Source organism: Aedes aegypti, chromosome 2, assembly GCF_002204515.2.
Source record: "Aedes aegypti strain LVP_AGWG chromosome 2, AaegL5.0 Primary Assembly, whole genome shotgun sequence".
Taxonomy (NCBI): Eukaryota; Metazoa; Arthropoda; class Insecta; order Diptera; family Culicidae; genus Aedes; species Aedes aegypti.
This window is the reverse complement of record NC_035108.1, coordinates 118,006,650-118,028,473: the sequence shown is the minus strand read 5'-3', so window position 1 is coordinate 118,028,473 and position 21,824 is coordinate 118,006,650. Positions and strand designations below refer to the sequence as shown.

General features: G+C 39.3%; 1 protein-coding gene across 9 annotated transcripts in view; it reads right to left on the bottom strand.

The window, feature by feature from the left end:
- The window catches only part of LOC5564449 (protein still life, isoforms C/SIF type 2), a 560,183-nt gene that overhangs the window by 27,595 nt on the left and 510,764 nt on the right, over positions 1–21,824 (bottom strand). For 8 of the 9 annotated variants that reach the window (XM_021842091.1, XM_021842094.1, XM_021842097.1 and 5 more), the window contains 13 exons: positions 17,188–17,333; positions 10,811–11,222; positions 10,568–10,750; positions 10,082–10,510; positions 9,819–10,005; positions 9,644–9,758; positions 9,434–9,585; positions 9,001–9,323; positions 8,744–8,938; positions 8,580–8,688; positions 8,197–8,514; positions 7,967–8,124; positions 7,718–7,905 (listed from right to left, as the gene is read on the bottom strand). In XM_021842091.1, coding sequence (XP_021697783.1) covers positions 7,718–7,905; positions 7,967–8,124; positions 8,197–8,514; positions 8,580–8,688; positions 8,744–8,938; positions 9,001–9,323; positions 9,434–9,585; positions 9,644–9,758; positions 9,819–10,005; positions 10,082–10,510; positions 10,568–10,750; positions 10,811–11,222; positions 17,188–17,333 — 2,915 coding nt within the window. The remainder of the gene's footprint in view (positions 1–7,717; positions 7,906–7,966; positions 8,125–8,196; positions 8,515–8,579; positions 8,689–8,743; positions 8,939–9,000; positions 9,324–9,433; positions 9,586–9,643; positions 9,759–9,818; positions 10,006–10,081; positions 10,511–10,567; positions 10,751–10,810; positions 11,223–17,187; positions 17,334–21,824) is intronic. The other variant, XM_021842095.1, reaches the window with a different exon arrangement.

Genomic DNA, 21,824 nt, shown 5'->3' with positions numbered 1-21,824 from the left:
CCTATTAATGGAGAATAGACCATTCCCGTGAAAAAAATTTATTGGCTTATATACTTTCTGTCAAATTACTGAACAAACTTTCCTAAGGAACTGATATTTGTTGGAGTTTTTATCTATTAGAAAACAATGTAAAATTTGCGGCACATTAGTTTTCCCCTCGGTCCCCTACAATCTGTTTCACCTCGAAAAAATACAGACCCCTATTTCCCCTATGGTTCTGCGTTCACGTTGTGGTAAATTTAAAATCAGCTGGGAAGACCAGATGATTTTTGTTTATATTTTCATTTATCATAAAGGGCTCCGCTGGTTTCGCTCCCTCCTTCCTTCAAGGTTCCTGAAGTCTCCGTAATCACCGCGGAAACCACCTTCACCGCTTCGGCCGATTATGACCGCACCCGGCGAACACTACACGGTTCTGCAACGCAAGGATTGCAGTCGACAGATGCCTGATCTCTCTATTTTGTGCCGACGAGGATTGAATAAGCCGGAAGATCCCGCCTAGAGGCAGCAACAGCCGCTCAAAATTTCCTTGCGTGGCTGTTGCTGCCTCAAGGCGGAAATCTTCCGGATCAACATCCAACAGATAGATTTAGCATTTGCCGACATGAGTAGTAAAAATAGCCTCTAATAGAACTAGCGGTACCGTAACTGTTGAGTGGATGAGAGATTTGTTGTTAGGGGGTGGTTTTGAATTTTGAATCTGTGAAGGAAAATATATTTTCCTAAACCTGAATCGGGTTGGAGTTGAAACTGTGATTCAGAACGGGTTGCGCCAGTTCCGACCTGGTTCAAAAACGTTTGTTTGAGTTATTTCAGGTTAGTTTCGTTGGCGCTCCTGTTTGGGGCGCCCAGACCAGGATCACGGTCAGTTTGAGCGCGCACCTGATTTGACGTTTCCAAATGTAAACAAGCATCCCAATGCAGGGGTGGGATCGAAAAACTGTAACAAAATCACCACGCTGATACCCATAGGGTTGAACAAACTGTGCCGCATCTCGAATTATTTTTCAAAATGTGGTGAGTATCCATGTTTTCAAATATTTGAAAGAAAATCAGGAGTGCATTTAAACAAAATCTGAAAGCGTTAACATTTATAAAAATGATTGCCTTTCGAAGAAAAATACAAAAAGTGTGGGTTAGATCTGACGGAAATGGTCTATTCTCAAACTCAAAGGCTTCGAGTGTACAGGGTGTCCAATAAGTTCGAATACATCTTATCATCGTTGTGTAGGTGTGCAACCATGTGCATTCTGTGTGTTCGTATTGGTGTCAGGTTTAGCCTCCTATGGACCGATGCACGAGTTTATCATTTGACTTTTTAGCGGTGCCGTGTTATTTACGTGACCATGGACCGATGCAGTTTACTAATATGACGTTTGAGCGGTGCCAAGTTCACTCGTTCCCATGGTCACGTAAATAACACGGCACCGCTCAAACGTCAAATAGTGAACTCGTGCATTGGTCCATAACAACGAGTGAATTCGGCACCGCTCAAACGTCAAATTAGTGAACTCGTGCAATGGACCGATGCACGAGTTCACTAATCTGACGTTTGAGCGGTGCCGAATTCACTGGTTGCCATGGTCACATAAATAACACGGCACCACTAAAACGTCAAATAATTAACCCGTGCATAGGTCCATGGTTCATATAAACGACGCGCATGATGTCGACTTACTCTTACAGTCATGTTGTTTGTTTAACGCGCACGATGAAAGAGCACCGCGACGTCGTAGTAAAGTTGTTTGCAAGAGGTAAACGACCTAGTAACACATTCCGGCGGTTGAAATCGCACGGGGTGAAGTGGAATTTCATTTATACCACCATCCGTTGGAACCGGGAGACGGGCTCGGTCAAGGACCTGTGAGATCCAGGCGGCTGCGTTCAGCGAGGATGCCAGCAGCCACCAAGGTGGTGAGGGAGCGGGTTTGCCGAAAAAGGAACCGCTCGATCCGGAAGACCGCTGCTGACCTGGATGTGTCGATCGGGACTGCTCACACCATCATGACGAAGGATCTGGGATACAAGCCGTACAAGAAACGCAAGGTTTACGAAGTAACGGAGGTTACAAAGAACAAAAGCTGGACAGCGCTAAACTGATACTTTCGCGGTACGCAGTTCAGGAATTCGTGTTTTCTGATGAGAAACTCTGCTTGTGGTATCCCAGCTTCCCGGACCTCAATCCCCTAGACTTTTAAGTATGGTCGTACATGTTGGCCAAGCAGTGCGAACATCAAGTGGCACTACGGATCAATTTAAGAAGCTCATTTTCAAGTTCTGTGGCGAGATGTCGATGGACCAGGTTCTTGCCGCTAATAGGCTCTCAATAAATATTGCGTCAATATAAATCGACCTAGCAAAGAATATTCCTTTCATTAATTTTTTAACACATTTTTAAAGTGTATTCGAACTTATTGAACAGCTACAACCGCTCGTTCCATAACGATAATCCAACATTGAACAACACCAATTCCAGAAAGTTCGCAGTGCGCATCGTACCTTCGTGCTGTGCGTACACGAATTCTCTCTGCTCTTGGAAGTTTTCTTAAAAACTACCTAAAGCAATAAAACAGTACTTTTCAGTGCTACACAAACAGTACTTTTCAGTGCTAAAATTAAAAACGGTACTTTTCAGTGCTACTTAAACAGTCCTTTTCAGTACTATTTTTTCTACTATTGATCCCTTCACGATCCTTGTTTGGACCCGTGCCTTCGATTTTTCGTTGGACCCGTTGGCGAAAGCTAGCGGTGGTAATCCTTCTTGGACACCGTCTAGGGAAAAAACCTCTCGAAGGTCACGTCTTTCTCGTTTATTAACTAAACATGGTATCAACAACTAACAAAAGGAAGGGTGAATCTCTGAATTCACTACTTCCTTCCAAAAAAGTGGGTTTTAAAACTGTCACTACACGTGGCAAGAATGGAAGAAAGGACGCTTCCCCGGAATGCGAAGTTTCTTCCAAGGGTGAAATGAATAATTGTATTGAAATGAGCAATCAGTTCGATGCTCTAGACAAATTTTCCGAACACCAAATCGAAGCAGCCTCTAGCCCAGGCTCTTTGATTCAAGTGAGGAAGCAAAGAGTGCCGCCTATCGTGGTCAGTTGTTCCGAATTTGGGGGATTTAGGCAGGAGATCTTGAACTCCATTAGGGGAATCAAGGTTTCCTTCCAAATCGCAAAGAAAGGAGACTGTCGCGTTTTGCCGGAAACTCTTAAAGATCGCGAACTTCTTCTCAGATATCTTGAAGAGAAGAAGCACAAATTTTTTACTTATGACGACAAAACTGAACGTTTGTTCAAAGTCGTCTTGAAAGGTCTCTCAAGTGACTATAAGTCACCTGAAGAGATCAAAAATGGAATAAATGATTTACTTGGATTTTCCCCAGTCCAAGTAATCATTATGAAAAAGAGAACCCAATCTGGCATTGTTCGGAAAGGGCTTTCTCAAGAATATTATTTAGTTCACTTTAACAAAAAAGAACTAAATAATATTAAAGCTTTAGAAAAAGCTAAACTTATGTTCGATGTCCGTGTGACGTGGGAACATTTCCAGAAACCTGGAGGAAATTACCAGAACCCCACTCAGTGCCGTCGGTGCCAAAAGTGGGGTCATGGTACAAAAAATTGTCGCATGGATGCTAAATGCATGATTTGCGGAGGTTCTTCTCACGCTAAGGACGACTGTCCTGTGAAAGAAGATACCAGAAAATTTCAATGCGCCAATTGCAAGGGCCCTCACAAAGCTAACTTTTGGGAATGCATTTCACGCAAAAGAGTCGTTGAGGCTCGTGCCAAGCAGATGAAGGATAATATCCGTTACGATAACGGTCGTTTCCGGAATTTGCCTGGTAGAGTATCGAACAATGCTCATTTTTCAGTTAACGATCGCTTGATTAGGAATCATACCCACCAGGAAGATCATAATCATGCTCATTCACAAACAAATTTTAATCCGTCGGGTAGCCGTTCGAATCTTTCAATTTCGAATGTATCTACCCACGGTAAATCCTTTGCCGATATCGTAGCAGGTAATTTGAACTCTTCCCCTGTTCGTTCCATGAGTACCCATTCTACTTGTTTCAAATCAAATGGAAAAAACCCTACCGCCACAGGTAACTCCTACCCCGCTTCTTCGTCTACCGAAAATTCCAATGGGAAATCATCAGATGATATGTCTGCCTCTGATTTTAATTTTCTAACTGAACAATTGAATCTAATGATTGATGCAATGTTCAAAGCCACCACTATGACTGAAGCAGTCCAAGTAGGTGTAAAATTTACAAATAAAATTGTTATTGGATTACGTTTTTCTAATGGATCCAAATAATAATTTAAATATTTTAAATTGGAATGCTCGTTCTCTGAATGGTAAAGAGGACGAGCTGTTTAATTTTCTTACAGCTAATAACGTGCATATAGCAGTTATTACCGAAACTTATTTAAAACCTGGATCCAAATTTAAAAAAGATCCTAACTTTTTTGTTTATCGTAATGATCGACTTGATGGGGCATGTGGGGGAGTTGCAATCATCATTCATAGGCGTATAAAACATCAACTGTTTTCGTCATTTGAAACTAAAGTTTTTGAAACTTTAGGTGTTTCTGTTGAAACACAGTTTGGTAAATATACTTTCATAGCTGCCTATTTGCCTTTTCAATGCTCTGGACAGCAAGTTAATTGGCTTCAAACTGACTTGCGAAAATTAACTCGCAATAAGTCAAAATTTTTTGTCATTGGTGACTTTAATGCCAAACATCGGTCATGGAATAATTCTCAAAGTAATTCCAACGGCAGAATTTTATTTGATGAGTGCTCTTCAGGATATTTCTCAATTCAATACCCTGATAGCCCTACATGTTTTTCCTCTTCTAGAAATCCATCTACGATTGACTTGGTCTTAACCGACTCTAGTCATCTTTGTAGCCAATTAGTTACTCATGCTGATTTTGATTCTGATCATGTCCCTGTTACATTTCAAATATCGCATGAAGCGATTCTCAATCCTATCAGCTCCACTTTCAATTATTTACGAGCCGACTGGAATATATATGAAACGTATGTTGACTCTAATCTTGATGTTAACATTTCTTTAGAAACTAAAATTGATATTGACAATGCTCTTGAAACTTAAACAAATTCCATTGTTGAAGCCAGAAACATTGCAATTCCAAAATGTGAAGTAAAATTTGAATCCGTGATTATAGACGATGATCTTAAACTCTTGATCCGTCTTAAAAACGTGAGGAGAAGGCAATTTCAACGCACTCGTGATCCTGCTATGAAAATTATATGGCAGGATTTGCAGAAAGAAATCAAGAAACGTTTTGCAGATTTAAGAAACAAAAATTTTGAAAATAAAATTTCTCAATTGGACCCCGGCTCTAAGCCCTTTTGGAAATTATCTAAAATCTTGAAAAAACCTCAGAAGCCTATACCGGCATTGAAAGAGGAAAACAAATTATTACTAACTAATTGCGAAAAAGCTCAAAAACTTGCTATGCAGTTTGAAAGTGCGCACAATTTTAATTTAGGACTTACTAGTCCAATTGAAAATGAAGTTACTCAGGAGTTCGAAAATATTCTCAATCAAGAGAACGTTTTCGAAAATGCCTGGGAGACTGATTTGGAAGAAGTGAGAACTATTATTAAAAAATTCAAAAATATGAAAGCTCCTGGCGATGATGGAATTTTCTACATCCTCATCAAGAAACTTCCAGAAAGTAGCTTATCATTTTTAGTTGATATATTTAACAAATGTTTTCAATTAACATATTTTCCTGACAAATGGAAAAATGCTAAGGTTGTTCCAATTTTAAAACCAGACAAAAATCCTGCAGAAGCTTCTAGCTATCGTCCAATCAGTTTGCTTTCCTCCATCAGTAAACTTTTTGAAAAGGTTATTTTGAACAGAATGATGGCCCACATCAACGAGAATTCAATTTTTGCCAATGAACAGTTCGGATTCCGCCATGGACATTCGACCACTCATCAACTTTTACGTGTAACAAATTTGATCCGTTCCAACAAATCTGAAGGCTACTCTACTGGTCTTGCTCTTCTAGACATAGAAAAAGCATTCGACAGTGTTTGGCATGAAGGTTTGATTGTAAAATTGAAAAATTTTAATTTTCCAACATACATTGTTAGAATAATTCAAAGTTATCTGTCAAATCGTACACTTCAGGTTAATTATCAGAACTCCAGATCTGAAAGACTTCCTGTAAGAGCTGGTGTTCCCCAAGGCAGCATTTTGGGACCAATATTATACAATATTTTCACATCTGACTTACCTGAGTTACCTCAGGGATGTCAAAAATCTTTGTTTGCGGATGACACAGGCCTCTCCGCCAAAGGACGAAGCCTGCGTGTCATCTGTAGTCGATTGCAAAAAAGTTTGGATATTTTTTCTTCATACTTGCAAAAATGGAAGATTTCTCCTAATGCTTCCAAAACTCAACTAATAATATTCCCACATAAACCAAAAGCTCTTTATTTGAAACCTTCAAGTAGACATGTTGTCACGATGAGAGGGGTTCCAATAAATTGGTCAGATGAAGTTAAGTATCTAGGACTCATGCTAGATAAGAATTTAACTTTCAAAAATCACATTGAGGGCATTCAAGCCAAATGTAACAAATATGTAAAATGTCTCTATCCCCTTATTAATAGAAAATCAAAACTTTGTCTTAAGAACAAGCTTTTGATATTCAAACAAATTTTCAGGCCAGCCATGTTGTATGCTGTACCAATATGGACTAGCTGTTGTAATACCAGGAAGAAAGCTCTGCAGAGAATTCAAAATAAAATTTTGAAAATGATTCTGAGGCTTCCTCCCTGGTATAGTACCAATGAGTTACATAGGATATCCAATGTTGAAACATTGGAACAAATGTCAAATAAAATAATCAATAATTTCAGGCAAAAATCGTTACAATCTTCTATTGCCACGATTAATGCGTTATATGTTTAGGTTAAGTTAGGTTAAGTATATTAAAAACTTTTTTTTTCTCTTATAAGCAGGTGAAATCAACTCACCTGTAAAAAATCTGAACTGCTACGGCAAATGAAATGTAATATGTTGTTAACAAAATGTTAATAAAATCTTAGATTTGTTTTACCAAATTAGGATGATAGTGTTGACTAATAACACAGAACACCTAGATATAAGAAAAAATGAATGTAATGTTTGGAATGATACTAATAAAGAAATTTAAAAAAAAAAAAAAAATCCAGAAAGTTACATTTCATACAACATTCTCAACCGGATCCGTTACACAAAGTGTGGAATTTTAATTGCCAATAAGAAGCATGACGATATGTTCCGGGATTATCTACGTTATACGTTTCCATATTCATCTCCTCCGTAGTTCTTTGCTCGCAGTGCGAACCAGTGCTGTTGTCTGCTTAATTAAAAAATGAAATCCTGTGCCGAGAAACCATTTGTTGATTTTATCCGAGTTAAATAATCCTGTCGTCCTTCTCGGAAAACTGTTGCTCGTCCCCGGCAGCAGCGCGGTAGCATAAGAGAAAAACATTTTCAATCCCTTTCATCGAACGCGTCCCATCGTAATCAAAACTATTGCCACCTATATGTACTGGACCTTACTTTTCTATGCGATTAAATCGGTTGCCGTAAGCCGATTTAAATTAATAGATTTTTTTCCACAATCGCTCTTTTCATCGCCTGATTCAATGCAGGTGGTAAACAACTTACCTATTGGAAAGCACGTAGACTTTTTCCGATCTTCGTTGTAGTTGCGATCTGAGGTGAATCAGCTCCCAGAGGAAGTGTGAATCCATGTCCTTTGCGGACGAAGCACGAACCTGCACTTCAGTTACCGGAATCAGCACCTGGTAGCGAATGATCTCCACTTCGTTGGTGGCATTTTTGCTGGAAACTCCCTGCGAAATATGGAATGAGAGAGTTACGGACAGTTCACAGAACTACAAGTCGAAGGCTTACCATGAGCTTTTTCTTCTGACGCAATCGTTCCTTGCACAGAAACACGACGGCCGATTTGAAGACGAAGCACATGGCGTGCAGCTCGAGACCCTTCTTGATTTTGCCCAGGAAGTCGGAGATGTTCAACCACTCGACGCCACCGTAGTACAGGAGGTCACCTACATGGGAATAAAAGTTGATAGATCCGTCTGCCCTGAGGAGTTCGCTGGCAGTGGGGTGAGCCATCTTACCCGGACTAAGATCGATCGGTTGTTTGCAGGACTTCTGGTGCTGGCGGAACAGGTGGTCGAAGATGGCGCCGTACTCTTCGTGGATTCGTTGCATTTCGTTGATGTGCTCGGCGACCTTTTCCATGCCCTTGAGCGCTTCGACCAGGTGCAGGTGTTCAGCTGCGTTGGGGTCGGTCAAGTTTCGGAGCTGTTGAAGCAATAGGGGATACTTGAGGATACGCTGGATGGGTTTGATCAGGAAGGACTCAAGGGTACTGCTGTGCTGTTGTTTCGGATTGCGAGCGACTAAGAATTCCTGTAGAGCTTGGTTTCCCTCATCTAGAATGAGTGAAATGAGTTGTCATGCCGGTTTGAACTGTTTATAATGGCTCATGAAATCTTACTTGGATGTAGAACCTTCTGCGCTTTGCTGTGACTAGCGCAGAAGGAAGAATAGAGCTTGAAATGGTTGACGTAGTACAGGAATGCTGAACCGATAGCAAACAGGACATTCTGAAAAGATTACGATTTGAATTTGAAAGTTCGATGACTAGAAACTCTCAATTACCTTAAATTGACTAGGATGCTCCAGCTGATGAAAATCGGGCTCTAGATCAAGCGCTTCCTCCAAGTTGCTCAAGAACTGACGTTGGAATGTAACGATTTCCTGAATGTTTCCAAACAGAGCGGTGATTTCGGCGTTAGATAGGAAAGTTTCACGCTTCAGAGGCTCCAAGTAATACTCGAGCAGGTTGTTCAAGTGCTGTTGACGACAACTCAATGTTAGTTCATGTTCATATTTACATACCAACCTTATTATCTTACCTTAACATAGGTCTTTTCCGTGTCGACCAACTCGAGTATAACCTTACGAAGCTTCTCGGCGTCGGTTAGTTGACGGGAAGGGGTGAGCATGGCATTTGATACCGACGAGGCCACCGAGCCGGTGGGGCTGGATTTGCGGGTTTCCTGCGGGGAACGACAGAAGCCGGTAACCTGTTCGGCCGATTTGAGCAGATTTTCGATCTCGAAACTGTTGGTACGGGATGATTGCTTCGAGCGGTCCATGTGCGGATCGTTGGCAGACGGAGCTGGAGAACTCTCGACCTCAGGCGAGTAGACTTCTTTACCTGAAATACACGAACGTCCTTCATTCGCAGAAGAACAGTAACGTAATTAGGGTCATTCATTTTTTATGATTGTTTAACGTAACAAGTTACACAAGTACAAGACTGAACTAAAAAACCAAACGACTTACGCCAATTAGGGGCAGGAACGATAAGTCCGGAGATCATTTCCTCGCTAATGACCGGAGGATCTGACGGCGGTGGAGGACACACTAAAGACTCGATAATATCATCAGTTGAGCGCATAATTCCAACAAGATCCGGTGGTTCTGTCCTTGATGATCTGTGAAAGACTCAATTAGTTGAAGTCTTCAATGTTGCTATTCAAGCGCAATACTAACCTCATCATCATGCATAAGGCTTGTTCTTCCTGGAGCACACTTTCCAAGTACATCATGTCCAGATCCGAAACGATCGCGCCATTTATCACAATTATTTCGTCGCCCTTGATGACTCCTAGAAAGGTTATCAAGATAGTATTAACATCGTATCCTCTCATCAACGCATATATCTTACCGTTCTGCATAGCTAAGCTCTTGTCCTCGACACGACTAACATAGCAGCAGAGTTCATCCTGGCGATCGGCATTCTCGATTAGTTCGGCTTCGACCGAGAAGCCCCACATTTGCTCCAGTGTGGTTCGTTGTAGTTCTACTTGGTACAAAATCTTTGCGCAAACTTCAACCATTTCGTGAGTATGTAGCTGTTGTTAGAGAAAATAGAAAGCTCCGTATTATCAGATATTCTACGCACTATACGTTTCTCCCAAAGTCACTTACATATGTTTCGATCAGATCATTTCGATGAGGAACAAAGTAGTTGTGGTCTTCCATTTCGCGACGCTTCTTGACTCGCACAAAGTGCTCCATCGGGTTGAGATTCTTGCGCTGACAGGCACTGGCCAGAAATTCCTCCACCGACATACCCTCGCGTAAGTACACAGTAGCGAACGTGTTCTCCGGCAGGGCCACCTTGTAGGATTTCTCAGGCTCGTCACGGGTGTTCATCTGCATCGAACGGCGACTGGAGCCACTATTCGAACGCGACAAGATCGGCGGACGTCGCTTGGTGGCTCCACGTCCCGCGAGCAGATTGTTCAACAGTGACGGTGACCGAGCGCAGATGAACGCATGGAACGAGGACACCGTGAAGACGCCCAACTTGTTCAGCGTATTCTTAGTGGGACGCGATACGTGCGTTAGGAGAGACTACGAAAAAGATCAAACGTAACTTGTTGTCCATGTCTATAAGATGATGTACACTACCTTAGGATTCGGAAGCTCTCCGTTCTGTAGAGATGCCATGTAGCATCGCAGACGGAACTGCTCGCAGTGCAATCGCTCGAGGTTCTCCTCCCACTGAAGAATCTGCTGCTGAATTTGGTGACGCGTGTCCGTATCGGTGACTACGCTCTGCTGCAAATCGGCCATGTGTTTCAGTTTGTGGTCCTGTTCGCAATCATAAACCTTAAGTATCGTCACCCTTTGGGATCCCCCAATGCAACTTACCGATTCTATTGCTTTTTCTAAACGGAAAATCTCCTCCTGCAGAAGGTGTAACGTACCAGTCTTACCACGATGTCTTGCAAACGCTGCAGCACAGGCACTATGTATACTGTTGACCCAGTTCTCCAGCTCGACCTGGCAGGGCGCCTGGAAGAGGTACGCATCGCCGAATGCCGTGCTCAGACAGAAGATGTAGTCCCGCTTCGGATGCTCCGGTATCGGCTGCATGATGGCACCGTCCACGATGATCAGATGCTTTGGGGCAGCCTCGACCGAGCGGCCTTCGCGCGAATCGCACGGATAGAACAACAGGGTGGTACCTTTCAGACAGACCCAGTAGCCCTTCCAGCCGCGCTTGCGGGCCAGCTCGATCTGGTGCTTCTTGCGCAGGAGCCATTTCTTGACCGAAAGAAATCTTGAATGGTAAGAATGTGACAAGAAAGAGAATTAATTTGTTTGAAGTTGGGCATTGTGTTTAGGTGTGAAACAGACAAACACATTATACTTATTTTTAAACTGTATTTTGTTAAACAAGAGTGGAAGTTAGTGATCAATGAATGATAGTTTATTGAGACACCCTTTACAGCAGTGTCCACGGCCCCCTCCAGAATCATCCAGCCCCCCCCCCCCCCCCCCCCCAGAATTTTTGATGATAATAAAAAAAATAATTTAATATGAAGCAAAATTTTCTGAATCAATGTACATGACTCTTGTTATTGACAAAAAATTCTTCAGTAGTTACGTTATTTTATGTTGTACATCATCATAGTGAGAAAACCTCGCTTGTCTTATACAGCATTAGCGTGGCGGTTCTGAGTTCAGTGAATCGTGCGACAACCGAAAGCTTAACGATCCGGCTGTCGATCCATTGGTTACTGTTAGAACTAGTTTCTTGTTGTATGCGATAAGCGAAATTTTTCGACATCTCCGTTGCGAAAAATACCGTGATTCCAAAAATACGTTTTTTTTTCTGAATAATCCAAATGTTGCTGTTTTAGCATAAAGCAGCATTCTGATTTCTAATGTTTTTGGAGGATACACTTCTCGTGTGGTGATGATGATGATTTCCCTTATGAGAATTCACTTAAGAAACCCATACATTGACTTTTGTATAATGTCCGAGAAAAATAATTTAAAAATGGACAAAATTATTAAAGGAATTTCTCTGACAATACAAAGCGGGGATTTTTGTCGAAAATTAAAACTTTCAAATAATAACATTCAAGGAATTTCGGCATGGCAAAGTTTTTTTTTCAGATGAGTAACAGAAATATAACCTGGTGTGAAAAAATGTAACAAAATCGAGGAATATTTAGGGATGGCTTCAGAGCTTTTACAAATCTTTTCAAAATTATTCAAACAATATTGTGGGACTTGAACACACTTTCTAAGCGAATTCCTCCTGGTGGACATCCATTCCTTCTATTTCTACTTTTTATTAGCAAATTGATTCCGGAAAAAATTCCCGGATTTACCTGAAAAATGTTACTTAATCTCTCAAAAGATCAGTTTTCCTTCGCAACTCCTTCAATAAATCATTAACTCTGTCAAATCTAATTCTGAGATATATCGCTGGAAGTTCAATTAGAAATTCCTCGAGTTTCAGCAAAAGTCCTTGAGAAATCGCGTGATTCTTCTGTTATTTTTAGAAATTTTGCTTCAAACGCCCGGATTATTCAAGAATTGGAAAGAAAATTGTTTTTGAAATGCCTTCGGAAATTTGTTGAAAAACTTCTAGGAAAAGTTTTGCTTCCGAAATTAGCATAACAGTTAAGAAATCTATAGAGAAACATGTAGCAAAATAACTGAGGTGGGGAAAAGATTTATTAAGATATTAATGAAGAAATTTGTATTGATCTTCCTCAAAACACTTTTTCAGAAATAATTTTACCATACTCTTAGTTTGAATTTTTAGCGTTACGAGAGCGACATTCAGAATTGTAGAAAACCAGAAGTCAAGGAAGGATAGATTTCAAGGATAATTTCTAAAGAAGATTCTGATGGATCTTCAGAAGAGATTTGTTTATTTGTCATTTAATCTTTTATTTATCTTTTACCTTTTATAGTACCATTGCCGATCTTTTGTTCTATCAGCTTCAACATTTTGTTGTTTCTCTTTCCTTCGCATGACGCTTTGAGAAACTTCGTACAAAAATCTTTCCATACTCCATATAAGAACTCTGATTTTTTTTTTAAGATTCTTATAATTTACCTTTTTTTATAATTTTTTTAGCAACATATTAAAAGATCTAAATAAAGGTAAATTATAAGAACTTCAAAAAAATTGCAGAGTTCTTATATGTATAGTTTCTGATTCCTGAAAGTCCAGCAGGAATACCTCAACAAATTTTGAGAGTAATGCAAAAGTTTTCATTAGGATTTAAATTTATTTAAATCTTCAATTTTTGCGTTGAATTTCTTCAGTACTACAACATAGTCGATAGTAGAGCCTTCAAAAAAGTTTGTTTGGAATTTCTAGAGGCAGGAAAAATGGGTTCTACATCAATATGTGTAGCATAGTATCATGAAACTTCGGATTTCAGATACAAATACTTTCAGTAAAAAATCCATCCATTTTAACACCAATAATTTTTTATTATAAAAGAAGTAGAAAAAGAACAATAATTTTAATAATACATCCTACAAGGACCACTTAAGCTTTTCTGTGAGGTACATTGTCAGCAAGTTTCGGAAATTCAGGGTTTAATTCTTGAATTTTACGACAGGAATTTAGTAAATTTTTCCGAATCATATTTAGGCTGCAATTATTTAAAAAATCACCAACGAAGTTCTTTCAAACTCTTCTTTAGTGATTCGTAGAGGAATTTGTAAAGCAATCCCTAAAAATATTAAGATATGCCAGGAGTAGTTTTTGAACCAAAAAATGGAGAGTGGATAAATTTTGAAATGCAGTTTATGAAAAAATCCTAAGATTACCAAATTCGCAAAAAAAAAAAGTTTTTTTTCTTAAACCTGAAATAATACATAATGGAACCTCTGGAGAATTTTTTTGAGAAGTTCAAGAATGAATCTTAGTAAATTTGATGAAAGGTTTCTTTTCAAAAATATCTCAAAAGAATAGTTACTGCGGTTTGAAGAAAAAAATCTCTGGGAAATGCTCAGATGAATATTTGGTTAAATTTTCGGAATAATTTTAGGGATACAATAATATACTTCTCTAAAAAGCCCTGACAAAATTACTAGGAAATTCTTTGAGTATTTTCGCGGAAGGGTTTAAAAAAAAAAAACAGTTGAACGTATTCCACTAGGAAGTTTATAGGAATGTTAGAATTTTTAAAAAAAATCTTAGTAAGGCATTTTTTTAAAATAAAAATAAATTGTTTTCGAGAGAGTTTTGAAGGAATGCGAAATGTTGCTGCTTGATTTAAGATAAATCTAAGAAACAATTATCTGAGAAAAATACACATAGATTTATAGAGAAATTCATGAATAACATTTTCCAAATTTAATTCATTTTAATTGGTCGGTGTTCAGACAGACCGGACTAGATGATATTTTGTCGAGCTAAAGATACGTTAAGAACTCTGAGAATTCCGAATTTTTCGATCCTGTTTTGATACAGATGTATCTTCGAATAGATAAGTTGCATTATTACAGCAAATAATGTAAATAATGTTGATATTTCGGGTGCGTGAGGCTGGGGTACGTTTTCCTGAAACAATTAAAATACACTTGATTCAGACTGTCTGGACACCGACCAATTGGTCATGAAATTCTGGTTGAATATTACGAGGAATCTTTAAAGTAATACCTGGAAGAGCCATTCATTTTTTTTTTTTTTTGAGAAAGTTATCCAGTTTTTGCTGCGATTCTTTCAAACAATCCTGTAGACAAACTTTAGAAAGAACTTCAAAAGCAAAGTTGGAAAAACTGTTGGCGAACTCTCTGAAGAATTCGTGAAATGAATCCTTGCTTATTGATTTTTTATTAGTGAAAGCACTGAAAATTACGAACATAATTCATGGATAAAATCCCGTAGGAATTCTCAGAGGAATTTCTTCAATGCACATGGTTGAGCACCTGAAAAGAAAAGGAAGAAACACAAAGGACATTCCTTGACTGGATTGCAAAAAAAAAAAAATGAATCTTTTTCGTTGCGAAATTTGAAATTTATAAATATCACTGATGTGCCGCGAAGTGAAACAAAATAACAAATAAATTGAATCAATACATATGTGTTAAAACAACGAAATTTGTGAAAATCGTGACTATTGCGACCGACATTACTTCTGTAAAACAAGTATTTACTAGGCCCCCCCTAGGCCCCCTCCAGGAATAAATCCTAGCTACGCCAATGCTGGCTTGTGCTGCTTCACCGACCCTCTTTCTCGCAGGAGGACCATCCTGTGCATGATTTAGAGTCCCATGCTGGCACTAGAACGATGATCAGCTGCTCCTAACATGCAGGACAGACACTCTGATGAGCTACACCCTCAGAAAAGAGAAGCTACCGTTCCCTTCCAGCATACGACCGAGGTCCCACCAAGGTTAGTTACTCGATCCCGATCTTTGCAATGGTTACTTTTACCCTGAGCGGCACCGCGAGGAGGTATTGATAGGAGTTAGCTACTGGACAAGAGGCTAAGGACCACAAATGGGATCTGTTTTATACTTCCAGGTACGCAAAGTATCAAAGTTACGCAATGTCCAGTAGTTTATTAGTGCGCTTGAAGATTTGGGGTGAGGCTACGACGCTGGAACAAAAACAATACCAAATGCTCGCGAGCTTCAGAGTGCTGATTTACTCGCATCTGTCGTGCTCGTGAGTAAGCGAAGCTTAAGTGATGAATTTCGCTTTTGGGAAAAAAGCTTTTCCCCTTCAAGATTTTTGGTTTTAGAGGGTTTTTGACTACAAACTGGTATTTGTTTGTCAAAACTGTAATAAATCACACCTTGTTCGATTACTCGCGAGTAAATGTTAGCGAAACTTTTTTGGATATTCCTTTAAGTATATTCTCCCGAGCAGACGGGTGCGAACTTACTCACTTCAAGCCTGTTCACGAGTTTGTCATGTTTCTTTTGTGTTAGCTTACACTCGTGAGGTGCTTCGTGATGTGAACATTTCCACCAATGATCTTCACCTTAATTTCGGGGTTTTAAATCATAATCATTAGTAATTATTGTAGGGTACTACAAAAGTTTTATTTTAACTTTGTAACACAGTGCTATATGGCGTTGTATAATACATTTTGCATTATATGGAACTTACTTATGTAAAAAATCTTTATGCGAAATGTCCCACCCCCGTTAATACATGTGTATGTTTCCCACAATACGTCTCTCATTCCATAGTTTATTTACATTTGTATAATACTTCATCATTAATTATTTTTGTTACTTCAATTAGATAGATTAAAAAGCATGTCAATAAAATCTTCCGCTTTCAGCAGTTTTTTTTCATAAGGACCATTTATTTCTGAATCAAAGTTGCTATCAATGTGATACGTTAGTTTTCTTTTCCAACATTAGACAAAATTCTTAATAACTATAACTATAATAACCAACATCCACAATTGATGTTGAAATTTTAGCTGCATTCCTCAACAAAATAACTATGCATTGCTTGTTATTCCCTTTTATTTTTTTTTTTGAAATGCAATAGAAATTTCAAATGAATACGGTTCATACATGTAGAAGTTTGCATGTTTTTCAATGCTGAAGATTAAAATATCAATCAGTACATCGCTTGTCATTATGATTCGATGTTTAATCTGTTTGATTTATGTGATTCAAATTTCTACACACATAAAAATTGTGAAATCTACACCTGACGTCAATATGAGAAATGTATAAATTTATATTGCATTACATTTAATTTTACACAACAGATTTCTTTGCATGGAACATTGCATACAAGCTCCATACTGAAGACGGTCTGTAATTTTGTAACTAACGAGAAAATGTGGTGAAAGGGATGGAGGTTATTTTGTTACAAAGAATATGCTAAGAATCTTTTAAAGAATTTCATAAAGAAACGGAAAGTTACCAGAAAGGTCTCGTAACAATTCACTAAGGATCTCACCAGGAACTCATGAAGCAAAAAATCAATCAAAGTTTTTGGGAGATATCCGTCAAAGATTTTCTTTGAACCGACATATTTTTATACACAATTCTTTGAAATATTCGTAAAGGATCTCTATTTTGATTAGACATGGTGTGTAGCCCGAGATGTTAGATGGAGGAAATCAATCTTTGCGATGCATCAAAATATTGAAACGAAGATAGTAAATCACGTGGTTACTACTGTCTGAGCTGAAATAGCAGGACAAATCTTAAAACATGAAAAATAAATCAGGACGCCTCAAAAGAATCCCAAAATCAGGACGGATGGAAACCCTAAATGAACAGTAAAGACTTACCCCGCTTTCCGAACCGCTCCGGTACAGTTGAAGGATGCTGCGGCGGTGCCAGTGGCTTTCGCTTTGTACGGTGAAGCCATCACACTTTCCCCGTCGTCCTCATCTGACACGGCCGTCGTCAAGCTCATACGATCATCGTCGGAAATCTGCAATTGAGGTTGAGAGATAGAGAAATTCGATGTTATTGAACACATATCTCATACTTTGTGGTACTATAAAATATTACGATCAATATGGTACTGAAAATGATAGCTCCATTTCGGGGGATGATTGGAAATACTCGCTCTCAAGAAGGTTTCAAAGAATATAAGTGAATGGTAATGGAGACCAAAATTGAGTGTCCATGGATATTAATGCCTCAAGATGTCCTCCTCGCATTAGATTTTGATTTGTTTGTGATTTTCCAGCGTTTTTGTTTCACCAGATAAGTATTGCGAGAGAAGTAAGCTTCCGTACCGATAAGGGGGATTTGTGCCAATGCATCCAGATGTCGTTCAATGTCATAAATGTGTTTCGCTGGAATGGAACTAGGGAAAAAAAAGAGGAAATCACAATATCCTACTGTCCTGGTAGCAGCAGCATACAGAGCGTTCTCGTGCATCCATTGATTTGTCACGATTCAGCAATAATCTTTTATATGACAATATAAAACTGCACACTCGGTTGCATTCATTGCTATACTCTTTCTCTGCTCTTGAGTTAGCTGTATACCTTCGCTCAGTGCCCTGTTTCATAGGTTCTCAAACTTTTCAGATGCACGTCTCGCCGAGCCCCCAAATGTTTTTTTTTATAGGTGGGCTAAGGCTGTGGTTTTCATTTTTTCTCAGACCATGCAGCCCATTGGATATTTAGCAACTTTATTGTTACTTTCAAAACTAGCATTCAAATAGCTCATAAAAAAATGTCATGATTATGGTAAAACTTTAAGGTAAAATTGAACATGTCATAGTAGACTGGCCCTGCTCAGTATGGGAGAAAAATAAAGTTGTTTAATTCCACGGGGCACCCTTCAGAATTATTTCTTAGGTTAAAAGGAAGACTTCCTGAAAATTTCAGCTCATTTGGTCGTTCCATTAGCTGGCGCATTTGAATTGAAGTTAATATGGGATTTCCAGCTCAAACATATGGGAAACAGTACATCATCTACTGTTTGGTTCAGGAAAATTGTTGATCGCGTTCAATTAAACCCAGAATGTCGAAAACACTACTTGATACCATAGCGAACAATATTGTAGAAGGTTGTATCATGATTAAAAAAGATAAAATTGGTGTTTCAACTATTTGAAGTAGAATTGCAATACAGCTCTGTATTTCTTCAACACAGCATGATGATTGCCACTAGGTGCATCATAGCCACCTATGACGCTGGGCGAGCTGCTGCGCAAGACGCATGCATACATGTGACTGTCCGGAGTTCTGATCTAAGCCTAACTTTCATCAACTGAAATTTTAATGAAAATGAACTTTAATCAAGATACTACCTTCTGCAATTATGTTCCTTAGGATATCAACTAGTGTATTTGTCATTCTGGAACCAATTGAATACGATCAATTTGTTTACAGAACGAAACAAAGGCAAAGGGTCAATTTTCAATATATTTGAAACGAAAACCCCATACAAACTTCGAATTAAATGCGCCAGCTGGTGGCGCAACCAATTGAGTTGAAATTTTGAGATACTTTTTTTCTTACCCTAAGGCACATATCTAGGGGGTGCCCCGTTGAGTTTTACAACTTTTTTGTTTAAGGGCCAGTCTAATGTCATAGGCATAAACTGTCATCAAATTAAGAACATCCATCTGAATATAATGATCTCAAGTTTGTTGAAAACAGTGCAACTGGTGAAGTAATCACAAGTATAAACTTAACCAAAATTTTAATTCTGAAGCGCTTTCCAAGTAGCGTGTAATATTTGAGGCAGCATAACTATTATATGACCAAATCTGATATGCCTTAATTATAACATGTGTGTTACTCGATTTCACAGAAAAGGTAGGTAAGATTGCATGATTTTACTTCGATTCAGTTTACAAAGAATGACAGTTATTCATAAATAAATATTTTTGTTGGACCGTAAAGGTGACTATAGATGTCAAAGAGGGCTGTAAAATTTCGAGAAAAGAATCACAATTTGGGAAACTTTGCTCTATTCGATGTGCCATGCAGTACATTGCGAGATATTTTTTGCAGTGTTGTAGATGTAAAATCCACTCTCATGCTTCTGGCCGGTCACCACCATCGATCCGTAAGCACTATAAAACCTTTCAGCGTTTGAACAATGATTGGTGGATGGTAGTTTGAAAGCTTCCACATCATGGGTGATTGCAAGCAGGGTTGTTTGGATTAGGAAAGTATATCCCTCTTGAAAATGGATTACGGATCGGTGCGATTCCGGGGAGATGTGATGCGAAGTGCCAGTGAGGTTTTTGTGGTGTAAATCTCTAAGCATCGAACGTGAAAAAAGCACCATTTTTCGTTGGTATTAATTTCAAGGGAAAATGTGCTGCGTAATATGGAAACAAATAGGAAACATGATTCATGCTAATTTGTATGGTCGGTTTATATAGTCTACCTTTTAGTATAGCTGTACATAGCGGCCAAATAATCACTATATATACGCGTATGCCATCCACAGAAAAGCACGCTGTTTAACAACCATCTATAAAACGCAAATTTCGTAGGTCGTTGCTTTATCAATATTAGATTTATTGTAGTAGCTTTTCGCCTTCAGTAAATTCACTGCTAATCGCTGCTTTATTGTGGAAATCCACAATAGGGATTCGTTAAATTCGACATGGATTATTTTCAATATGAAAATTCAATGGAAGTCTTGGTCACGACTAAGCTCGTTTTCTCAGTTTATAGTATTCTCGATTTGAAAAAGTCTGCTAAACTGATTGGTAGTGGCTCACCAATAGTAAATTTTACCCTGCCCAGTGTGAAGCTCGGTAGTATTAAACAATTACGGTAAATTGAAGTTAGTCGATGCTGCAATTGCCTGTTGCAGAAAAAATAGTTGCTAGACATCAAAGACCAGAAGATGCTAAGAGGATCACACATCACACACACCCCACGTAGCAGCTCTTAAGGAATCAAACAAATTCCAACCGTTTGATGAATCGCTCGATTATTTATTCACTTCTCCTTCCAGTCGTCGCACGTATTTCACGTCTGACTGCACAACTTAAATGCAGTTTGTTGACGATTATTTATTCTTCCCTTGTGGACCGGTCCGTTACCGTCTCCGCGCTGGTTCCGGAGGTGCAGCACCGGTCGTAAGGAACCATGCGGAAAAATCCCATTCCCAGCGCTCGGATGGAACAAATAACGACATTTTAAAAACTAACTTTAACTGCCTCCATCAGCGAGCACTTTGTATTGCATGCAATCCTCGCAGTGCACATTGGGCCAAGTCGCAAAATTAGAAGGGAAAAAATTGATTATGAACATGAATTTTAGAGCAAAAGTGTCTTGGTCAACCGAAAAAAAAACTCGAAACACTGAATTTAGCTAAACAAGATCCGAATGAACCCTCGCCCTACATCACTCGTCGTACTTATGTACGACTCGTGCTGTAAAAATTAACATTCTGCAACTGGTTGCGTAAACTACTATGCAATGCAACTCGTTGGAAAACTATATATTTTGAGCACTTGTCATATTTACCCAACTCGCCTCGCTGGTTAAATGTACGACTCGTGCTGAAAAAATCTTCATTGGTAACTTGCTGCATAAATAACTATTTTCCTCCTAATTTTGCGATCCGTCCCAATGTGCAGTATAGAACCGCTCCCGGTTCGGTGCCTTATCTCCGGAACAGGATCAGATGGCACACGAGGGGTACGGAGTTTTAGATTTCGGAGCTGGGCGGTTTCGGAGAAAACGAGAAATGCATGATGCTCGGCACCCACGTTGGCTGCCTTACACTAGACACAGGAAAGAACACTAAAAACTGTACAAACATCATCTCGTATTCAATTCCACTCGGCAGTGCGGTGGAACGGGAAGCTGCAGCAGAAGCACTAAAAGTAGCAGCTTCAGCCGAACATTGTGCTTTCAGGCTACAAATATTTGTGTTACTTGACAATCTCTTCCCGGGTTTTCCCCGGTGTGTAGTGCAAAGTGCTTTTCCGTTTCTCTCAACAGCGCAGAGCCCTCCCACACACACTCACGTTTGCCGTCTAGTTGTCTGTGCGTCTATGCTGTTTCTTTGTGCCGCACCCACTTGGCTTCCGGTTTCAGCGCTGTTGTGTTTCCTCGTGCTTATGTTGCTCCGTAAAAAGGGCAAGTCAACATACTCTGCTGCACGGGAAGGAATGTGCTTTGGGAGCTCGTCAAACATATTGAGGACGACTGGAGGATGTGGTTGTTCACCAAATGTTGCAATGTTATCGGCGGCGAGGCTCCAAAACATTTTTACATTGTTGGATTCGTTGTAACGTTTTATAGAATTGTGGTTTTGTTGCTTCATTGATTTACAACAAAGAGGAAGGTTATTGAACGGGTTTATTTTAAGACTTTGGCAAATTTGAAGAAACAAGCCGTAGAACCGTGCATTAAGAAAATTTTCAACATGAAAAAAGGAAGCATTTTGACCTTATTTATGTTGAAGTTTTCCGGTTTTAAAATAACCATAT